Below are 20,106 nucleotides of genomic sequence, written 5' to 3'. Positions count from 1 at the left end.
CGTGAGGTGCCCACCAAAATTCAACTCATTTGAGCATCTGAGCAGCTCTCGGCAAAAAAGACAAAATCAGGGTCTGTAAAAATGTGTACTGTTCATGCACTGTTTTGACCCGATTTGTTTTTTTTGCCGAGAGCTGCTCAGATGTCCAAATGAGTTGAATTTTGGTGCGCACCTCACGCGTCAAATTATCTACTACCACAAGAAAAATTGGAATTTTTTGAATTTTTCTAGTATTTTTTTGAATTTTTTTCTGAGAGGGAGCAGATGAGCCCGGGCACCGTTTTGAGTTTTCGCTTTGTGCGTTCCAATTCAGCTTGTTATATTTTTTTCGCCTACCACGTCCATTATGTTGCCGAGTGATGTTGAATTAATAGTTGAGTACATCATATTTGTTTCGATTGGTGATTCCATTGTAAATCCTATACAAATGTTTGAATTTAAAAATGCCCATATTGCCAGGATGGTCAGAGCCAGAGGGTATTACAAGGAGCGAGAGAGATACATGGAGGGAGAGATTACGTAGCAAGGCAGAGGATGCAAAGTGTCACATATGGGCAGCCAGACGAAAACAGTCGACCCAAGCAAGGCCATTATGGCGGCGGTCAGCACGTTTAAATCATAAATCATATGTGCTCTTATTTTTTTTATGGCTAATTAGCTAAACACAGTTGCTACATAGTGGTTCCACTTGCTGACAACAGTGAGGTGCAATGGAGATTGCCCTAAGATACACAAATATATTGTTGAATTTAGCCAAGTTGTCTCGAGCTAACTCTTCTAACTTTTGGAATAGCCAATATACATGGCATGTTGTTCTCCAGACAGAAGTCAATTCATTTTTTACTGTCATTGTCTATTGCTTCCGAGATAAGCACATGCTGACTTTTATATTATCATTCTAGATGTATCTTGTGTTACAAGTTGTCAGATCATTGTTGATGCTCCTACATCACTATGACTTTTGAAGATGCTCTTATCCCTTTTGTTTCAACATGTCTTCTTTGCTTTCAATTAATGTTGTGTGAATTCAAAGCCGACACAAGTGCCATTTTTTTTGTTCTAGCATGTCTTCTTTATACTCCCCCTTTAAAAGGCTTTTATATTTCTTCACGGAGGAAGTATTTGTAAAAGGCACATTACATATTTTTAAATTTGACATGACTAACTGAGCTTGCATAATTCAGTTCATCATAGATTATCCAATGTGACGTAGTAAAAGGCACATTACATATTTTTAAATTTGACGTGACTAACTGAGCTTGCATAAATCAGTTCATCATAGATTATCCAATGTGACGTAGTAAAAGGCACATTACATATTTTTAAATTTGACGTGACTAACTAAGCTTGCATAATTCAGTTCATCATAGATTATCCAATGTGACATAGTAAAAGACACATTACATATTTTTAAATTTGACGTGACTAACTGAGCTTGCATAAATCAGTTCATCATAGATTATCCAATGTGACGTAGTAAAAGGCACATTACATATTTTTAAATTTGACGTGACTAACTGAGCTTGCATAATTATGTTCATCATAGATTATCCAATGTGACAGACAATAGAATATAGATGTCTTAGAAGGGTTCTATGAGCATATATGGCTTAGAAGGGTTATATGAGCAAGGATTTTCTTTGGGCGGAGATGTGCATTGCACGTGCAAGCTTACTAGTCACTCATATAAAAGCACATGGGAGAGTTCCAAAAAAGATAGAGAAGGCGCCTGAAATTGACCTTCAGAGCTGGTACAAATCTCGACTCGAAATTTCCTATGTTAAAAGTAGTATTTCCATATGTAGCAGCAAACAAAGGCTTGAAGTTGTGCACTAATTGTAGGCAGAAATGCATCTCCAGTTTAGTATGGGTTCATGATGTCAAAAAATCTGCTCTAAAGGAACATTTTCCAAGGAACATTATTCAAGTGTTATTCAAGGAACATAATTCAAGTATTTAGGGAACATTATTCGATGAACAATTGTTGGGGAACGTTGCAGAAAATTAAAAAATTTCCTACGGTTTCACCAAGATCCATCTATGAGTTCATCTAAGCAACGAGTCAAGGGAGAGAGTTTGCATCTACATACCACTTGTAGATCACGAGCGGAAGCTAGCCAAGGGGATGGTGATGATGGAGTCGTACTCGAACGTGATTCGGATCACCGATGTCCAAGTGTTGAACGGACAGCACCTCCGCGTTCAACACACGTACGGGACGGGAGACGTCTCCTCCTTCTTGATCCAGCAAGGGGGAAGGAGAGGTTGAGGAAGATTGCTCCAACGGCAGCACGACGGCGTGGTGTAGTTGGTGCAGCAGTACTCCGACAGGGTTTCGCCAAGCATATACGAAGGAGGAGAGGTGTTGGGGAGGGGAGGGGCTGCGCCTTGGCTTGTGTTAAGCTCCCATGCGCCTCCCCACTATATATAGGGGTGGAGGGGCTGGTTTCTTGCCCTCCAAGTCCATTGGGGCGTTGGCCAAGGTGGGAGGAAAGAAATCCCATCATTTCCTTCCCCACCGATTGTTATCCCCCCTTTTTAGGGATCTTGATCTTATCCCTTCGGGATATGATCTTATTTCTTCTAAGGGGGGATCTTGGTGCGCCTTGACCAGGGTGTGGGGCCTTTCCCCCACTACTCACGTTCATGTGGGTCCCCCCATGCAGGTGGGCCCCACTCCGGAACCTTCTAGAACCTTCCCGGTACAATACCGAAAAATCCCGAACATTTTCCGGTGGCCAAAATAGGACTTCCCATATATAAATCTTTACCTCCGGACCATTCCGGAACTCCTCGTGACATCCGGGATCTCATCCGGGACTCCGAACAACATTCGGTAACCACATACAAACTTCCTTTATAACCCTAGCGTCATCGAACCTTAAGTGTGTAGACCCTACGGGTTCGGGAGACATGTAGACATGACCGAGACGTTCTCCGGTCAATAACCAATAGCGGGATCTGGATACCCATGTTGGCTCCCACATGCTTCTCGATGTTGTCATCGGGATGAACCATGATGTCGAGGATTCGATCAAACCCTGTATACAATTCCCTTTGTCAATCGGTACGTTACTTGCCCGAGACTCGATCGTCGGTATCCCAATACCTTGTTCAGTCTCGTTACCGGCAAGTCACTTTACTCGTACCGTAATGCATGATCTCATGGCCAACACTTTGGTCACCTTGAGCTCATTATGATGATGCATTACCGAGTGGGCCCAGAGATACCTCTCCGTCATACGGAGTGACAAATCCCAGTCTCGATCCGTGTCAACCCAACAGCTACTTTCGGAGATACCTGTAATGCACCTTTATAGTCACCCAGTTACGTTGTGACGTTTGATACACCCAAGGCACTCCTACGGTATCCGGGAGTTACACGATCTCATGGTCTAAGGAAGAGATACTTGACATTGGCAAAGCTCTAGCAAACGAACTAAACGACCTTTGTGCTATGCTTAGGATTGGGTCTTGTCCATCACATCATTCTCCTAATGATGTGATCCCGTTATCAACGACATCCAATGTCCATAGCAAGGAAATCATGACTATCTGTTGATCACAACGAGCTAGTCAACTAGAGGCTCACTAGGGACATATTGAGGTCTATGTATTCACACGTGTATTACGATTTCCGGATAATACAGTTATAGCATGAATAAAAGACAATTATCATGAACAATGAAATATAATAATACTTTTATTATTGCCTCTAGGGCATATTTCCAACAGTCTCCCACTTGCACTAGAGTCACCAATCTAGTTACATTGTGATGAATCAAACACCCATAGAGTTCTGGTGTTGATCATGTTTAGCTCGCGAGAGAGGTTTAGTCAACGGATCTGCGACATTCAGATCCGTATGTACTTTGCAAATTTCTATGTCTCCATCTTGAACATTTTCACGGATGGAGTTGAAACGACGCTTGATGTGCCTGGTCTTCTTGTGAAACCTGGGCTCCTTGGCAAGGGCAATAGCTCCAGTGTTGTCACAGAAGAGTTTGATTGGCCCCGACGCATTGGGTATGACTCCTAGATCGGTGATGAACTCCTTCACCCAAATCGCTTCATGCGCTGCCTCCGAGGCTGCCATGTACTCCGCTTCACACGTAGATCCCGCCACGACGCTCTGCTTGCAGCTGCACCAGCTTACTGCTCCACCATTCAACATATACACGTATCCGGTTTGTGACTTAGAGTCATCTGGATCTGAGTCGAAGCTAGCGTCGACGTAACCCTTTACGACAAGCTCTTCGTCTCCTCCATAAACGAGAAACATGTCCTTTGTCCTTTTCAGGTACTTCAGGATATTCTTGACTGCTGTCCAGTGTTCCTTGCCGGGATTACTTTGGTATCTAGCTACCAAACTCACGGCAAGGTTTACATCAGGTCTGGTACACAGCATGGCATACATAATAGATCCTATGTCTGAAGCATAGGGGATGACACTCATCTCTTCTTTATCTTTTGCCGTGGTCGGTGACTGAGCCGAGCTCAATCTCACATCTTGTAACATAGGCAAGAACCCCTTCTTGGACTGATCCATTTTGAACCTCTTCAAAATCTTATCAAGGTATGTGCTTTGTGAAAGACCTATGAGGCGTCTCGATCTATCTCTATAGATCTTGATGCCTAATATGTAAGCAGCTTCTCCAAGGTCCTTCATTGAAAAACACTTATTCAAGTAGGCCTTAATGCTGTCCAGAAATTCTATATTATTTCCCATCAAGAGTATGTCATCTACATATAATATGAGAAATGCTACAGAGCTCCCACTCACTTTCTTGTAAACGCAGGCTTCTCCATAAGTCTGCATAAACCCAAACGCTTTGATCATCTCATCAAAGCGAATATTCCAACTCCGAGATGCTTGCACCAGCCCATAAATGGATCGCTGGAGCTTGCATACTTTGTTAGCGTTCTTAGGATCGACAAAAGCTTCCGGCTGCATCATATACAGTTCTTCCTTAAGATGCCCGTTAAGGAATGCTGTTTTGACGTCCATCTGCCATATCTCATAATCATAGTGTGCGGCAATTGCTAACATGATTCGGACGGACTTTAGCTTCACTACGGGAGAAAATGTCTCGTCGTAGTCAATCCCTTGAACCTGTCGATAACCCTTAGCGACAAGTCGAGATTTATAGATGGTGACATTACCATCCGCGTCTGTCTTCTTCTTAAAGATCCATTTGTTTTCTATCGCTCGCCGATCATCGGGCAAGTCTGTCAAAGTCCATACTTTGTTTTCATACATGGATTCTATCTCGGATTTCATGGCTTCAAGCCATTTGTTGGAATCTGGGCCCGCCATCGCTTCTTCATAGTTCGAAGGTTCACCGTTGTCTAACAACATGATTTCCAGGACGGGGTTGCCGTACCACTCTGGTGCGGAACGTGTCCTTGTGGACCTACGAAGTTCAGTAGCAACTTGATCCGAAGTACCTTGATCATCATCATTGGTTTCCTCTTCAGTTGGTGTGGGCATCACATGAACATTTTCCTGAGCTGTACCACTTTCCCGTTCGAGAGGTAGTACTTCATCGAGTTCTACTTTCCTCCCACTTACTTCTTTCGAGAGAAACTCTTTTTCCAGAAAGCATCCGTTCTTGGCAACAAAGATTTTGCCCTCGGATCTTAAGTAGAAGGTATACCCGACAGTTTCCTTAGGATATCCTATGAAGACGCATTTTTCCGACTTGGGTTCGAGCTTTTCAGGTTGAAGTTTCTTGACATAAGCATCGCATCCCCAAACTTTTAGAAACGACAGCTTAGGTTTCTTCCCAAACCATAATTCATACGGTGTCGTCTCAATGGATTTAGACGGTGCCCTATTTAAAGTGAATGTAGCTGTCTCTAGAGCGTATCCCCAAAATGATAGCGGTAAATCAGTAAGAGACATCATAGACCGCACCATATCCAATAGAGTGCGATTACGACGTTCGGACACACCGTTTCGCTGAGGTGTTCCAGGCGGCGTGAGTTGTGAAACGATTCCACATTTCCTTAAGTGTGTGCCAAATTCGTGACTTAAATATTCTCCTCCACGATCTGATCGTAGGCACTTTATCTTTCGGTCACGTTGATTCTCCACCTCATTCTGAAATTCCTTGAACTTTTCAAAGGTCTCAGACTTGTGTTTCATTAAGTAGACATACCCATATCTACTTAAGTCATCAGTGAGAGTGAGAACATAACGATATCCTCCGCGAGCCTCAACGCTCATTGGACCGCACACATCGGTATGTATGATTTCCAATAAGTTGGTTGCTCGCTCCATTGTTCCGGAGAACGGAGTCTTGGTCATCTTGCCCATGAGGCATGGTTCGCACGTGTCAAACGATTCATAATCAAGAGACTCTAAAAGTCCATCGGCATGGAGCTTCTTCATGCGCTTGACACCAATGTGACCAAGGCGGCAGTGCCACAAGTATGTGGGACTATCGTTATCAACTTTACATCTTTTGGCATCTACACTATGAACATGTGTAATATTACGCTCGAGATTCATTAAGAATAAACCATTGACCATCGGAGCATGACCATAAAACATATCTCTCATATAAATCGAACAACCATTATTCTCAGACTTAAATGAGTAGCCATCTCGTATTAAACGAGATCCAGATACAATGTTCATGCTCAAACTTGGCACTAAATAACAATTATTAAGGTTCAAAACTAATCCCGTAGGTAAATGTAGAGGCAGCGTGCCGACGGCGATCACATCGACTCTGGAACCATTCCTGACGCGCATCGTCACCTCGTCCTTCGCCAGTCTCCGTTTATTCCGCAGCTCCTGCTGTGAGTTACAAATATGAGCAACGGCACCGGTATCAAATACCCAGGAGTTACTACGAGTACTGGTAAGGTACACATCAATTACATGTATATCAAATATACCTTTGGTTTTGCCGGCCTTCTTATCTGCTAAGTATTTGGGGCAGTTCCGCTTCCAGTGACCCTTCCCCTTGCAATAAAAGCACTCAGTCTCAGGCTTAGGTCCATTCTTTGACTTCTTCCCGGTAACTGGCTTACCAGGCGCGGCAACTTCCTTGCCGTCCTTCTTGAAGTTCTTCTTACCCTTGCCCTTCTTGAACTTAGTGGTCTTATTGACCATCAACACTTGATGTTCTTTCTTGATTTCAGCCTCTGCTGACTTCAGCATCGAGAACACTTCAGGAATGGTCTTTTCCATCCCCTGCATGTTGTAGTTCATCACAAAGCTCTTGTAGCTTGGTGGGAGCGACTGGAGGATTCTGTCAATGACCGCCTCATCTGGGAGGTTAATGTTCAGCTGGGTCATACGGTTGTGCAACCCAGACATCTTCAGGATGTGCTCACTGACAGAACTGTTTTCCTCCATCTTACAACTGTAGAACTTGTCGGAGACATCATATCTCTCGACCCGGGCATGAGCTTGGAAAACTAGTTTCAGCTCTTCGAACATCTCATATGCTCCGTGATGCTCAAAACGCTTTTGGAGCCCCGGTTCTAAGCTGTAAAGCATGCCGCACTGAACGAGGGAGTAATCATCAGCGCGAGTTTGCCAAGCATTCATAATGTCTTGGTTCTCTGGGACGGGAGCGTCACCTAGCGGTCCTTCTAGGACATATTGTTTCCTGGCAGCTATGAGGATGATCCTCAGGTTCCGGACCCAGTCCGTATAGTTGCTGCCATCATCTTTCAGCTTGGTTTTCTCTAGGAACGCGTTGAAGTTCATGTTGACGTGAGCGTTGGCCATTTGATCTACAAGACATATTTGCAAAGGTTTTAGACTAAGTTCATGATAATTAAGTTCTAATCAAATTATGAACTCCCACTCAGATTAGACATCCCTTTAGTCATCTAAGTGTTACACGATCCGAGTCGACTAGGCCGTGTCCGATCATCACGTGAGACGGACTAGTCATCGTCGGTGAACATTCTCATGTTGATCGTATCTTCCATACGACTCGTGTTCCGAGGCCATGTCTGCACATGCTAGGCTCGTCAAGTTAACCCTAAGTGTTTTCGCTGTGTAAAACTGTCTTACACCCGTTGTATGTGAACGTAAGAATCCATCACACCCGATCATCACGTGGTGCTTAGAAGCGACGAACTGTAGCAACGGTGCACAGTTAGGGGAGAACACTTCTTGAAATTTTTGTAAGGGATCATCTTATTTACTACCGTCGTCCTAAGTAAACAAGATGCATAAACATAATAAACATCACATGCAATTATATAGTTGTGACATGATATGGCCAATATCATATAGCTCCATTGATCTTCATCTTCGGGGCTCCATGATCATCTTGTCACCGGCTTGACACCATGATCTCCATCATCGTGTCTTCATGAAGTTGTCACGCCAACGACTACTTCTACTTCTATGGCTAACGCGTTTAGCAATAAAGTAAAGTGAGTTACATGGCGTTCTTCAATGACACGCAGGTCATACAAAAAATAAAGACAACTCCTATGGCTCCTGCCGGTTGTCATACTCATCGACATGCAAGTCGTGAATCCTATTACAAAGAACATGATCTCATACATCACAATTCATCATTCATCACAACTTCTGGCCATATCACATCACATGATCAATCGCTGCAAAAACAAGTTAGACGTCCTCTAATTGTTGTTGCATCTTTTACGTGGCTGCAATTGGGTTCTAGCAAGAACGTTTTCTTACCTACGAATAACCACAACGTGATTTTGTCAACTTCTATTTACCCTTCATAAGGGCCCTTTTCATCGAATCCGCTCCAACTAAAGTGGGAGAGACAGACACCCGCCAGCCACCTTATGCAACTAGTGCATGTCAGTCGGTGGAACCGGTCTCACGTAAGCGTACGTGTAAGGTTGGTCCGGGCCGCTTCATCCCACAATACCGCCGAAGCAAGAAAAGACTAGTAGAGGCAAGTAAGGTGACAAAATCCACGCCCACAACAAAATTGTGTTCTACTCGTGCAAAGAGAACTACGCATAGACCTAGCTCATGATGCCACTGTTGGGGAACGTTGCAGAAAATTAAAATTTTTCCTACGGTTTCACCAAGATCCATCTATGAGTTCATCTAAGCAACGAGTCAAGGGAGAGAGTTTGCATCTACATACCACTTGTAGATCACGAGCGGAAGCTAGCCAAGGGGATGGTGATGATGGAGTCGTACTCGAACGTGATTCGGATCACCGATGTCCAAGTGCTGAACGGACAGCACCTCCGCGTTCAACACACGTACGGGACGGGAGACGTCTCCTCCTTCTTGATCCAGCAAGGGGGAAGGAGAGGTTGAGGAAGATTGCTCCAACGGCAGCACGACGGCGTGGTGTAGTTGGTGCAGCAGTACTCCGACAGGGCTTCGCCAAGCATATACGAAGGAGGAGAGGTGTTGGGGAGGGGAGGGGCTACGCCTTGGCTTGTGTTAAGCTCCCATGCGCCTCCCCACTATATATAGGGGTGGAGGGGCTGGTTTCTTGCCCTCCAAGTCCATTGGGGCGTTGGCCAAGGTGGGAGGAAAGAAATCCCATCATTTCCTTCCCCACCGATTGTTATCCCCCCTTTTTAGGGATCTTGATCTTATCCCTTCGGGATATGATCTTATTCCTTCTAAGGGGGGATCTTGGTGCGCCTTGACCAGGGGTGTGGGGCCTTTCCCCCACTACTCACGTTCATGTGGGTCCCCCCATGCAGGTGGGCCCCACTCCGGAACCTTCTAGAACCTTCCCGGTACAATACCGAAAAATCCCGAACATTTTCCGGTGGCCAAAATAGGACTTCCCATATATAAATCTTTACCTCCGGACCATTCCGGAACTCCTCGTGACGTCCGGGATCTCATCCGGGACTCCGAACAACATTCGGTAACCACATACAAACTTCCTTTATAACCCTAGCGTCATCGAACCTTAAGTGTGTAGACCCTACGGGTTCGGGAGACATGTAGACATGACCGAGACGTTCTCCGGTCAATAACCAACAGCGGGATCTGGATACCCATGTTGGCTCCCACATGCTTCTCGATGTTGTCATCGGATGAACCACGATGTCGAGGATTCAATCAAACCCTGTATACAATTCCCTTTGTCAATCGGTACGTTACTTGCCCGAGACTCGATCGTCGGTATCCCAATACCTTGTTCAGTCTCGTTACCGGCAAGTCACTTTACTCGTACCGTAATGCATGATCTCGTGGCCAACACTTTGGTCACCTTGAGCTCATTATGATGATGCATTACCGAGTGGGCCCAGAGATACCTCTCCGTCATAGGAGTGACAAATCCCAGTCTCGATCCGTGTCAACCCAACAGCTACTTTCGGAGATACCTGTAATGCACCTTTATAGTCACCCAGTTACGTTGTGACGTTTGATACACCCAAGGCACTCCTACGGTATCCGGGAGTTACACGATCTCATGATCTAAGGAAGAGATACTTGACATTGGCAAAGCTCTAGCAAACGAACTAAACGACCTTTGTGCTATGCTTAGGATTGGGTCTTGTCCATCACATCATTCTCCTAATGATGTGATCCCGTTATCAACGACATCCAATGTCCATAGCCAGGAAATCATGACTATCTGTTGATCACAACGAGCTAGTCAACTAGAGGCTCACTAGGGACATATTGAGGTCTATGTATTCACACGTGTATTACGATTTCCGGATAATACAGTTATAGCATGAATAAAAGACAATTATCATGAACAATGAAATATAATAATACTTTTATTATTGCCTCTAGGGCATATTTCCAACAACAATTTCCAAGGAACATTATTTAGGAAACATTATTGGAAGGGGCATAATTTAGGGATCAAATATTAAAGGAACAATTTTGTAGGGAACATTATGTAAGGAACTATTTCCAAGGAACATTATTTAGGAAACAAATATTAACGGAACAATTTTGTAGGGAACATTATTGGAGGCATAAAAAATTTGAGCGAAAAGCTTTATCAAAGGAACATTCCCAAGATAACATTATTTGGGAAACATTATTCAAGTATTAGGAACATTATGTAGAGAACATTTTTGAAGAAACATTATTTATATACCAAATATTGAAGGAACAATTTTGTAGGGAACATTATAGAAGGAACAATTTGAAGTGAACATTACAGAAATTAGGGAAACATTTTTCAAGTATCATTATTTAGCGAACACTATTTGAACAAAGGGTCCAAAATATTGAACAAACATTATCCAAAGGAACATTTCGAAATGAACAATATTAGGGGACATTATTCAAGTATTTAGGGGATATTATTTACGGAACAGTTTCAAACGAACATTATTTATGAAACAATAAAAAATAAAGGAACAATTTTGTAGGGAACATTATTGGCGGAACATTTTTTAGGGATAAATAAATATTGAGCGGAAAAATTTATCGAAGGAATAGTTCCAAGTGAACATTATTAGGGGACATAATTCAAGTATTTAGGAAACATTATTCGGTGAACAAATTCGAGGGAACATTATTTAGGAAATATTATTGAAAGGGGCATAATTTAGGGATCAAATATTGAAGGAACAATTTTGTATGGAACATTATTGGCGGAACATTATTTAGGGAACTATTTCCAAGGAACATTATTCAAGTGTTATTCAAGGAACATAATTCAAGTATTTAGGGAACATTATTCGATGAACAATTTCCAAGGAACATTATTTAGGAAACATATTGAAAGGGGCATAATTTAGGGATCAAATATTGAAGGAACAATTTTGTAGGGAATGTTATTGGCGGAACATTTTCCAAGGAACATTTCGAAGTGAACATTATTATGGGACATAATTCAAGTATGTAGAGAAACATTTTCCAAGGAACATTATTCAAAGAACATAATTCAAGTATTTAGAATCACTGATGGTTGTGCTATTCGCAGAAGAAGGCATGATAATGAAAACACTAAATACATTATCATAGAAAAAAGGTCAACAAACTATATCAATGACAGTAAAAAGATCAAACGACTATGTTAGTACTTAAAAGGGATTGCTAGACAAGTTCTGCTTTTGTGTGTGTGCCCAAAGAATAATTGCTAAGCAACACAAAGGACAAGAACACCATGAACAATCATGTTATGATAATACTTGCAAGGAAAATGATACGGAAGTATGGTAGATGAATGACACCATACTACAAAATCATTGTTAACTAACTATGTCCACCCAAAATACTGCAACTAACAACAAAATTTGTATCTGTATAATTTCACAAATATAGTGTGAAAAAAAATTGGTAGTACTGCTCCTAGAACAACAGAGGAAATTACCTAAAACACCAGAACACTACTGTGGAAGCAAAGGACTATTCAGGGCATCAATTGCAAATTAAAGAAAACTTTTTAACATTAAAAAACAAAGTCGTGCGGGTAGGATGCAACACATGCATCGTTTATCAATACAAACATGTGAATAAATTCATGGCCTAACATTTACAAAACTACTCCAGCCTATAATATGGACAAGCGACCTAAATGTTAATAGATGCATGCTTACCAACGGTTGAATAGAAGAAAACCTAATACATGCTAATAAGTCTCCAGAACTAATCCATGTTGCTGCTACAAAATTCATAAAATAAACATAACATTTATAAAACATAGAAAAACTTCTATGTCAACCTACACAAACCACCCTATCATCATCAAGAAACAAAAACAGAAATCCCAAGGCCAAGTGCTAGAACACACAACCTCCTAACAACAACATGTTGAATCATACCCTTGAATCCGAAATCTCTGAGCACAACCCCTTGTCTAATATCAGAAACATCCAAATCAAATAAAAAAACGCTCCACATGACATTATGCACGGATTCAAGAGTACATATGTTCAGTTGAGTTCATATTTCAGTCTATGTATGTCCCTACCGCTGCTTGTCCACAAGGCCGGCCATACGTGGTAGTAGCCCTCGAGCCTCACGTCCGCGCCTACCCCCGTGTGCAGGATGGGCTGCAGAAGAACAAAACACAACACATTCAGAAATCAGAAACCAACCAGAACTTAGACATTCAGAAAGTAGACATAATTCAGACCAAAACATGAGACAGGTTACAGAGTATGAAAAGAAAGGTGGCCTGGTTGTGCGGTTCATCACACAAGCATCATCATTCATCATGGCATGTCATGTGCATGTCGGATGGGATCTGAGTTCAGCTTGCTACTTACATGCCTCATTTTAGAACTTTCTTTGTGAGAGAATTCAGTTTTGTATAGTACGTAGAAGACCTTTTTTTAGGGAAGAAGACTTGCTACCTTCCAAAGCGGCAATCAAGCCCGGGATGCCAAGGACAGCTTCTGGTTTACAATCCAAACAAGCTCCACTCCCCGCCGCCTCCGCCCGTCGCACCTGCCGCCGGCAAAGGGGTGAACACAGTCAGATGGGAGTGTCGGTGCAAGTGGCGCCGCAGAGCGACGCGTACGGGGATGGACCTTGTCGACGCCGAGCAAGGTCCATAACATGGGAATTTGGGCGCGTTTACCTCGTTGACGCCGAGCTTGACGAAGCTTGACGGGGACCTAGACGGTGCTGACCTTGACAGAACCCTAGACGACGCCGACCTTGTCGGAACCCTAGACGGCGTCGACGCCCACGCTGGAGATACTGACGACCTGCAAATAAAGATCCAACGCGACGAAGTTAGCCAGATCTGATGCGGTGGCATGGATGAAAAGGACGCACAAAGACCCGACGGCTCCTTAGGAGGGCGGCGGTCTCTTGCCGGAGTAGGATCCCGGAGGAAGAAGCAGGTGAAAAAGCGGTCGAACGATGGAGGTAAAGCGGATCCAGGCACGAGGGAGGAAGGGAAAGCTTCTTTGCAGAGAATGAACGAAGCCGTCGAGGGAGGAAGGGGGACAACGAACAGGAAATAAAAAGGCCGGCCCAAACGAGTCGAGGGGTGTGCGATACCTCGACAATTTGACGCAAAATGCGTCAAATAGGATATTCCGACTGTAGCGACTTGACAGGACGTGTACTATAGTGACTTGACCGGTACTATAGCAATCTTAAAAAAGATGTGGCCAGTTTTTGAAAATGTGAATATTTTCAAAATTTTCTAATATTTTTTCAAAACATAAATTTGTGAAGAAGCACAAACATTTTCTGGAAAAGGTGAATATTTTTTAAAACGCGGACATGTTTTGCAAATTCATACCAACGTATTTTCAAAACACAATTTCTTTTTCAAATTTAGAATATTTTTTGAAAACATCAACATTGTTTTGTAATTCAGATTTTTTTTGGGAAAAACATTAAAATTTCAAAACACAAAAATTTTAAAATTTGTGATTTTTTCCAAAAAAAAGTAAAACATCGATTTCTTCGAAATTTCATTTTCTAAATGAATGATTTTCCAAATTTACAAACATTTTTTCGAATTTGCGCAATTTTTATAAGAAAATAGTTTTTTACGAAAAGTTGTCTTACCCTAAAAATGGGCTGACCAATTAGTCGTTCATTTCCTCTCCCCTCTGCGTTTCAGCGACTCATTGCCGCAACGAGCGGCAAATATGTATTTACTGGTCATGTGACCCAAATGGTTGGGCTGGTTCTGGCCGATGGTGTGATGTGGGCTGACTGTGGCTATATGGTCAGAATATGCGGGCCAGATTTGGAGTCTGAACCGGCCTACTTGAAGTTCTTGTTCTCCGTCTTTTTCACGTAATCAAGTTTTTTCCTATGCTTGTCTCAAAATAAAAAATTTCCTATGCAGAGATCATCTTCAAACTTTCGTGGTGACGACAAGCGGCATGAGAGAGTTTTGGTAGGTATTTATCCACTGATTGATGGATGGTGGTTGATTGTATGTGCAATTTTTTTGTGAGATTCAATGTCAAAATGAATTCTCTTAAATCAAACTGCAAATTTTATCACCGTTGTGTTCCTCGAGATCTTCAAACTAGATCCTATCTTGAAAGATTTTGACAAGTTTTTACGCGACTTCTTGTTTTAGTATACTTGTACTACCACACATGGTGTACTTGTACCTCATATGTAATGTACTTGAACTCCGGTGTCAATGTGTGTCCCGTGTGTACGTACTCCTCATGCAACACATTTGCACTTTATGTGGTAGTGTACTCTGTACTACTCTGATGTAGTATATGTGCACTTCATGTGTATAAACACACCTGTACTTCGATTCTCAAAAAAAAACTTGTACTTCACGTGACTACCCATACTCCTTGCATTAGTAGACCCATACTCTCTATAATAGCATATGTGTGCTTCGTGTATAGTACACTTATACTCCCACATAAAATCCAAAGAAACAGTAACGTTCCTCTGTCCCGAGCGAGCACCATGCATCGGCTCATCGGCATCACACATCGAAAAATCTCCCCTAATAGGAGTTACCCCTTTATGGTAACAAATCCATGTGTTATAATCTAATCCCTGGAATACACAAGAGCTTTAGGCCCATGTATCAATTATTTTCTGAATAATTTTCATATGCACATTTGTGGTTTCATGTCATGGGTAGTAATATAGTCCCACGTGGAAAGTGGAGGGGAGTTTGCACCAATATGTAAGGAACTCTCATCATCCACATATAATTGAAGCATGAGAAGAAGTGTGATATACATGTGCTCCTCCTCCATCGTTTGCCCCCCCCCCCCCCCGTCTCCTCCCCGCGCGTTGTATTTCATGAATGAGCTTCTTGATTGGAAGGAGGTATAATATGATCATCCTATGTTTAGTGGTTCATCCGTTTGCATTGCTCGATACCTTCATATATATGCCTGATATGTGCCGGCCTAATAAGATTACATACGTTAATCCTGCTAGCATTCTCGTCATGATTTTCATGTGGATTAAAATGATTGAAAAATGCCATTTTTAGGGGAAACATATTTAGGGCCTTATGACTACACTTAAACTAAACTCGTTTATGGTGCACACTTTAAGTTGGGTAGACCAAAACCATCTTGTGGCTCATGACCATGAACATGTGCTGGGTGGCAGGTGGTTTTCTCAAAGGAAACCTTACTCCTGACCAAGATAAAGCGTTCATGGATGCCGCCATCGACTTTGTGGGTGTCATTTTGTGTGCGATTGGAGACAAGTTGATGGATGCGTATTTGTGCAGGCATAATACCGAGCTATGTGATGTGCTCGCAACTAATGATGGTAGTGAACTATATGATATGGAGTAGTCCCATAACTACAAGATGGTTGACACCGGTCACGTGATAGAATAGGCCCATGTGATACATTTACATTGTTAATGAGCTTGAGCCCTCAAGCGTCCGTTGCCCGACAAGTTTGTCGCTAGATGCGTTATTGCTAAAGTTCCTCCTTTGCAGAATAACTTTATCACTTCTCTTAAGCAACAGTGACAACAGAAGACTCACACACTAAGGGAATACAGAGTCAATCTAGCACTAATGTGGCGTGGAGAAATTCTCACGGGTTCAGGAAAAAGATCATGGTATGGACTAGCAACTTCAGTATGGCTACTAGTCGCAACAATGATGGTGTAGGATACGGGGTATAACAATGTACATATTGCACTTTTTGTTTGCTAGTCTACTAAATTTTGGATTGATGATACGTCTCCAACGTATCTATAATTTATGAAGTATTCATGCCATGTTTACAATAATTTTATATGGTTTTGGTATGATTTGCTTGGAACTAAATCGGACTGACGCTGTTTTCAGCAGAATTACCGTGGTGTTGTTTTTTGTGCAGAAATGAAAGTTCTCCAAATGATCTGAAACTTTTTGACGATTTTTTTTGAACAAAAGAGACCCCTGAACCTTCATGGAAGGACCAGAAGGTGAAGGAGTAGGGCACAAGACACCGGGGCGTGCCAGGGGGCCCATGCGTGCCCTGGTGGGTTGTGCTCACCTCGAGGCCCATCTTCGCATGAAACCGACGCCAAAAAATCCTATAAATAGAGAAACCATCAGAAATAACCCTAGATCAGAAGTTCCACCGCTGCAAGCCTCTGTAGCCACGAAAAACCAATCTAGACCACGTTTTGGCACTCTACCGGAGGGGGAGGTTATCACCTGTGACCATCTTCATCATCCCGGCGGCCATCATGATGAGGAGGGAGTAGTCCACCCTCGGGGTTGAGGGTTTATACCAGTAGCTATGTGTTTAATCTCTCTCTCTCTCTCTCTCTCTCTCTTGTGTTCTTGAGACGTCACAATCTTGATGTAACACGGGCTTTGTTAATATAGCTGGATCATATGGTGTTTTCCCCTCTCTATCTTGTTGTGATGAATTTAGTTTCCCCTTTGAGATTTTTAGATTGAATACTTTTATAAATTTGAGAGCACTTGATATATGTCTTGCATATGAATACCCGTGGTGACAATAGGGTATTATATTGACTAGCACAAATACCCATGCGTTGCAACGGGAGTAAAAAATATCGCATCCTCCTAGCCCAATAAGCATGGATCAAGACTCGACCATGATGTCCACCTGATCACAATCGGTCCGAACGTAGTTAATCGCTAGGTAATGAGCTGAGCCACTGCACAAACATGTCTACAAGGGTCGGCCGGGTTGAGGAACTTGGTCATGTGACGTTGGTTCAAGACATACAACATGAGTAAGGGGTAGTTGGTTCGATGAACTATGTCGTGGACTCGCGGGATATCAAGATCGAAGCCCTGCTACTTGAGCCTCTCAAGAAACCCATGCGCTTGAAATCAGAAAGCCCGGGCAAAATCACACATGTGTGTCGTTCTAGCATATCATGTTCTAGCACATCTCGTAACTAACAACTATGAAGAATGCGACATTGACAAACAAAAGATGATTGCTTTTGTAACATCATAAATTGCTTTCTCATGGTTTTGTAAATCCGATTGCACATATGACGATAGGATGAAATTGGAGCATCCAATAAACCTAAACCAACTAAGAAAAAGTACAACAAAAGCATGCCTTTCAAGTGAAAGATAACTTGCAAATATCATGTTTAGGGGTGAAACTAAAGAACCTCAGAGGCTGTAAATTCAGATAATTTAGTTTCTGTACAATTAACAGAGGACCAAGTAGCAATGATACCCAGTTAGAACAAAGCAGAGAGCAATTAATATAATACAAATAATAAAAAATAATTCAAACAATGTCTACTTACCTAGTAATATTGATACCAGTCTTCTTGCAGCAAGCATACAGTTTATGTGAAGTTGTCAAACACATTCTTACCCTTGGCAAAAGACGTTTGGTAGTTAGGCACCAATCTTCGAGAAAATACAATGATTTGCAAATACAGTACCCGAGCGAGAGCTTACAAGCTAAGAGCTTTTAGTTGGCCAGGTCTACTGGAAGTTGTCTGTTGAGGTTCACACATAGAAAAAGAGTTTGAATAGAAGATCTGATGTTCAAGGTTATTATTTTCATGTGGGAAAATTCTTAAAGTTATCTAGTGAGCTGCTTAATTAGAGTAACCTTAGTTCTGAGGAGTACTTGTTGATTTGCACAACGCAAGTAGCTGACCTCCTTCAAAAAACATCTACAGTGGCATGTATTCTCTATGTGTACATTGGCAAAAACAATGTCTTATTAGTTACCGGCGTGAAGCACTATGGACAGAAAAACTTCAATGCGCAATGAACAGTGAACATTTCCCAATTCATAAACGCCTAAACATGTTGGACCATGTCTACAGACGCAGCTCAGTTATAGTTACCCTACCTTCAGAGGCCACAAGCAGGGAGTTGGACTGTGGCAAGCGGCCTATGGCCATAAAATGCAGCACCCACATAACTTCGTACCACCCATCCACCATGGCCACTATCTGCACCATATAGCCAGGATCAGTAAATTTAAGAGGTTAAATGCATCTTCTACAATCAGCTATTGTAGACCTCCCGAAGGTATCCCTTGGCATCTCAGGAATTCATAGTATAGTGTTGTATTATTGAGTTCCATCTTATGGTCAGATGTATGTGCAATCCATGCATTTGTATTGCTTGCCTCATATTGTACAGACCTGCAAGGTATCCATCAGTTTAATCTTACCGAAATGATCAAAGTAATTCAAGACATAAAAAAAACAATGAAACGTTGGTTTTTATCAATACATCCCAATTGGATTTCACATTAAATCGCAATGGATGATGCAGGGGAGCACTTGCATGTGTGTACCTGCACGAAGTTGTCAAAGTTGTGTCGTTGCCGGCCTTATAGAGGAGGAAGCATGGGTGGAGGAGCCGGCTTCCCTGGACAACACACGCTCCGCCGTTGGCATGGCTTTCAACCGGACCATCTCGAGATGATGCGGGGAGATGGGGAGCGACAACTTGGCGGGGCTGTTTCCGGGATTGAGCGCTCAATGTGGGGCGTCGAGGAGCAGAGGGCCGCTAGATCTTGAGCCATTGGAAGGCTAGGCGGGGAAGCCGCCGCCGGGAAGCACCTAGTCGGACCATCACGGTACAGCGCAAGGAGATGGGGTCATGAGGAGCAGGTAGCCATGCTAGTTTGTTGGATGGTCGCTCACCATGGTCGCCCAGGTGTAGGGGCAACAAAATCTTGATCCTGTGAAGGTCGGGGAGGACTGGGAGCTAGCAGGGAAATTCAAAGCAGAGAACCCCGGTGCTCTCGAGGTCCGGTGGCAGATCCAGGGCGACTCGTCCCATGGCCGCGCCCACCCGTGACTTCCCGCGGCGTGCATCTCATTACTCCTCCCATTCTGCCGCCACCGACACAGTTACTCGGTGCCGGTGCGCGTCCTCGATCTGCAGGATCCGGTCCCGACCGGATCCGCCTCGCGCCAACCTCCGCCGCTTCCCCGACTTCCGGAGCCCTGCCGCTGTCCTCCTCCTCCCGGTCAGATCAGGCACCGACCTTAGCTGCTTCCCCGATGTGCCCCGACTCTCGGAGCCCTACCGCCGTCATCCTCCTCCTCCCAATTGGATTGGGAGAGCCGCTGCTCGATTTGCAGCCCGAAATGATTTATTGAACCATTTTTTTCAACTCACCGATGACTGCGGCTTGAACATCTGAAACGACAGGGACTTTTTTGCAAAATCATCATGACGGTGAACCCGACGGAGTCAATTGTTCTTTATTATTAGGGAAAGATTCACTCGGTATATGTTTTGGCACTCAAATCGCGGATTCCCGAGGTGATATTG

The 20,106-nt window shown here is 43.1% G+C and overlaps 1 protein-coding gene across 4 annotated transcripts; it reads right to left on the bottom strand.

Moving 5' to 3' along the window:
• Window positions 1-12,385: 12,385 nt before the first annotated feature.
• On the bottom strand, window positions 12,386-19,902 carry LOC123071313 (uncharacterized). Of its 4 annotated transcripts, XM_044494844.1 has the most exons (6): window positions 19,470-19,902; window positions 19,118-19,385; window positions 18,105-18,962; window positions 13,482-13,611; window positions 13,255-13,348; window positions 12,386-12,951 (listed from the first exon to the last, which is right to left on the bottom strand). In XM_044494844.1, the coding sequence occupies exons 3-6, from the start codon at window positions 18,167-18,169 to the stop codon at window positions 12,866-12,868; spliced, it is 375 nt and encodes a 124-aa protein (XP_044350779.1). In that variant the 5' UTR covers window positions 18,170-18,962; window positions 19,118-19,385; window positions 19,470-19,902; the 3' UTR covers window positions 12,386-12,865. The 4 variants fall into 4 exon arrangements, with proteins under 4 accessions (XP_044350779.1, XP_044350778.1, XP_044350780.1 ...); XM_044494843.1 differs by having other exon boundaries at window positions 19,118-19,902; XM_044494845.1 differs by having other exon boundaries at window positions 18,105-18,767; window positions 19,118-19,902.
• Window positions 19,903-20,106: the final 204 nt, after the last annotated feature.

This window comes from Triticum aestivum, chromosome 3B (assembly GCF_018294505.1).
Source record: "Triticum aestivum cultivar Chinese Spring chromosome 3B, IWGSC CS RefSeq v2.1, whole genome shotgun sequence".
In the NCBI taxonomy this organism is placed as follows: domain Eukaryota; kingdom Viridiplantae; phylum Streptophyta; class Magnoliopsida; order Poales; family Poaceae; genus Triticum; species Triticum aestivum.
This window is presented reverse-complemented; position numbering and strand designations above follow the sequence as displayed.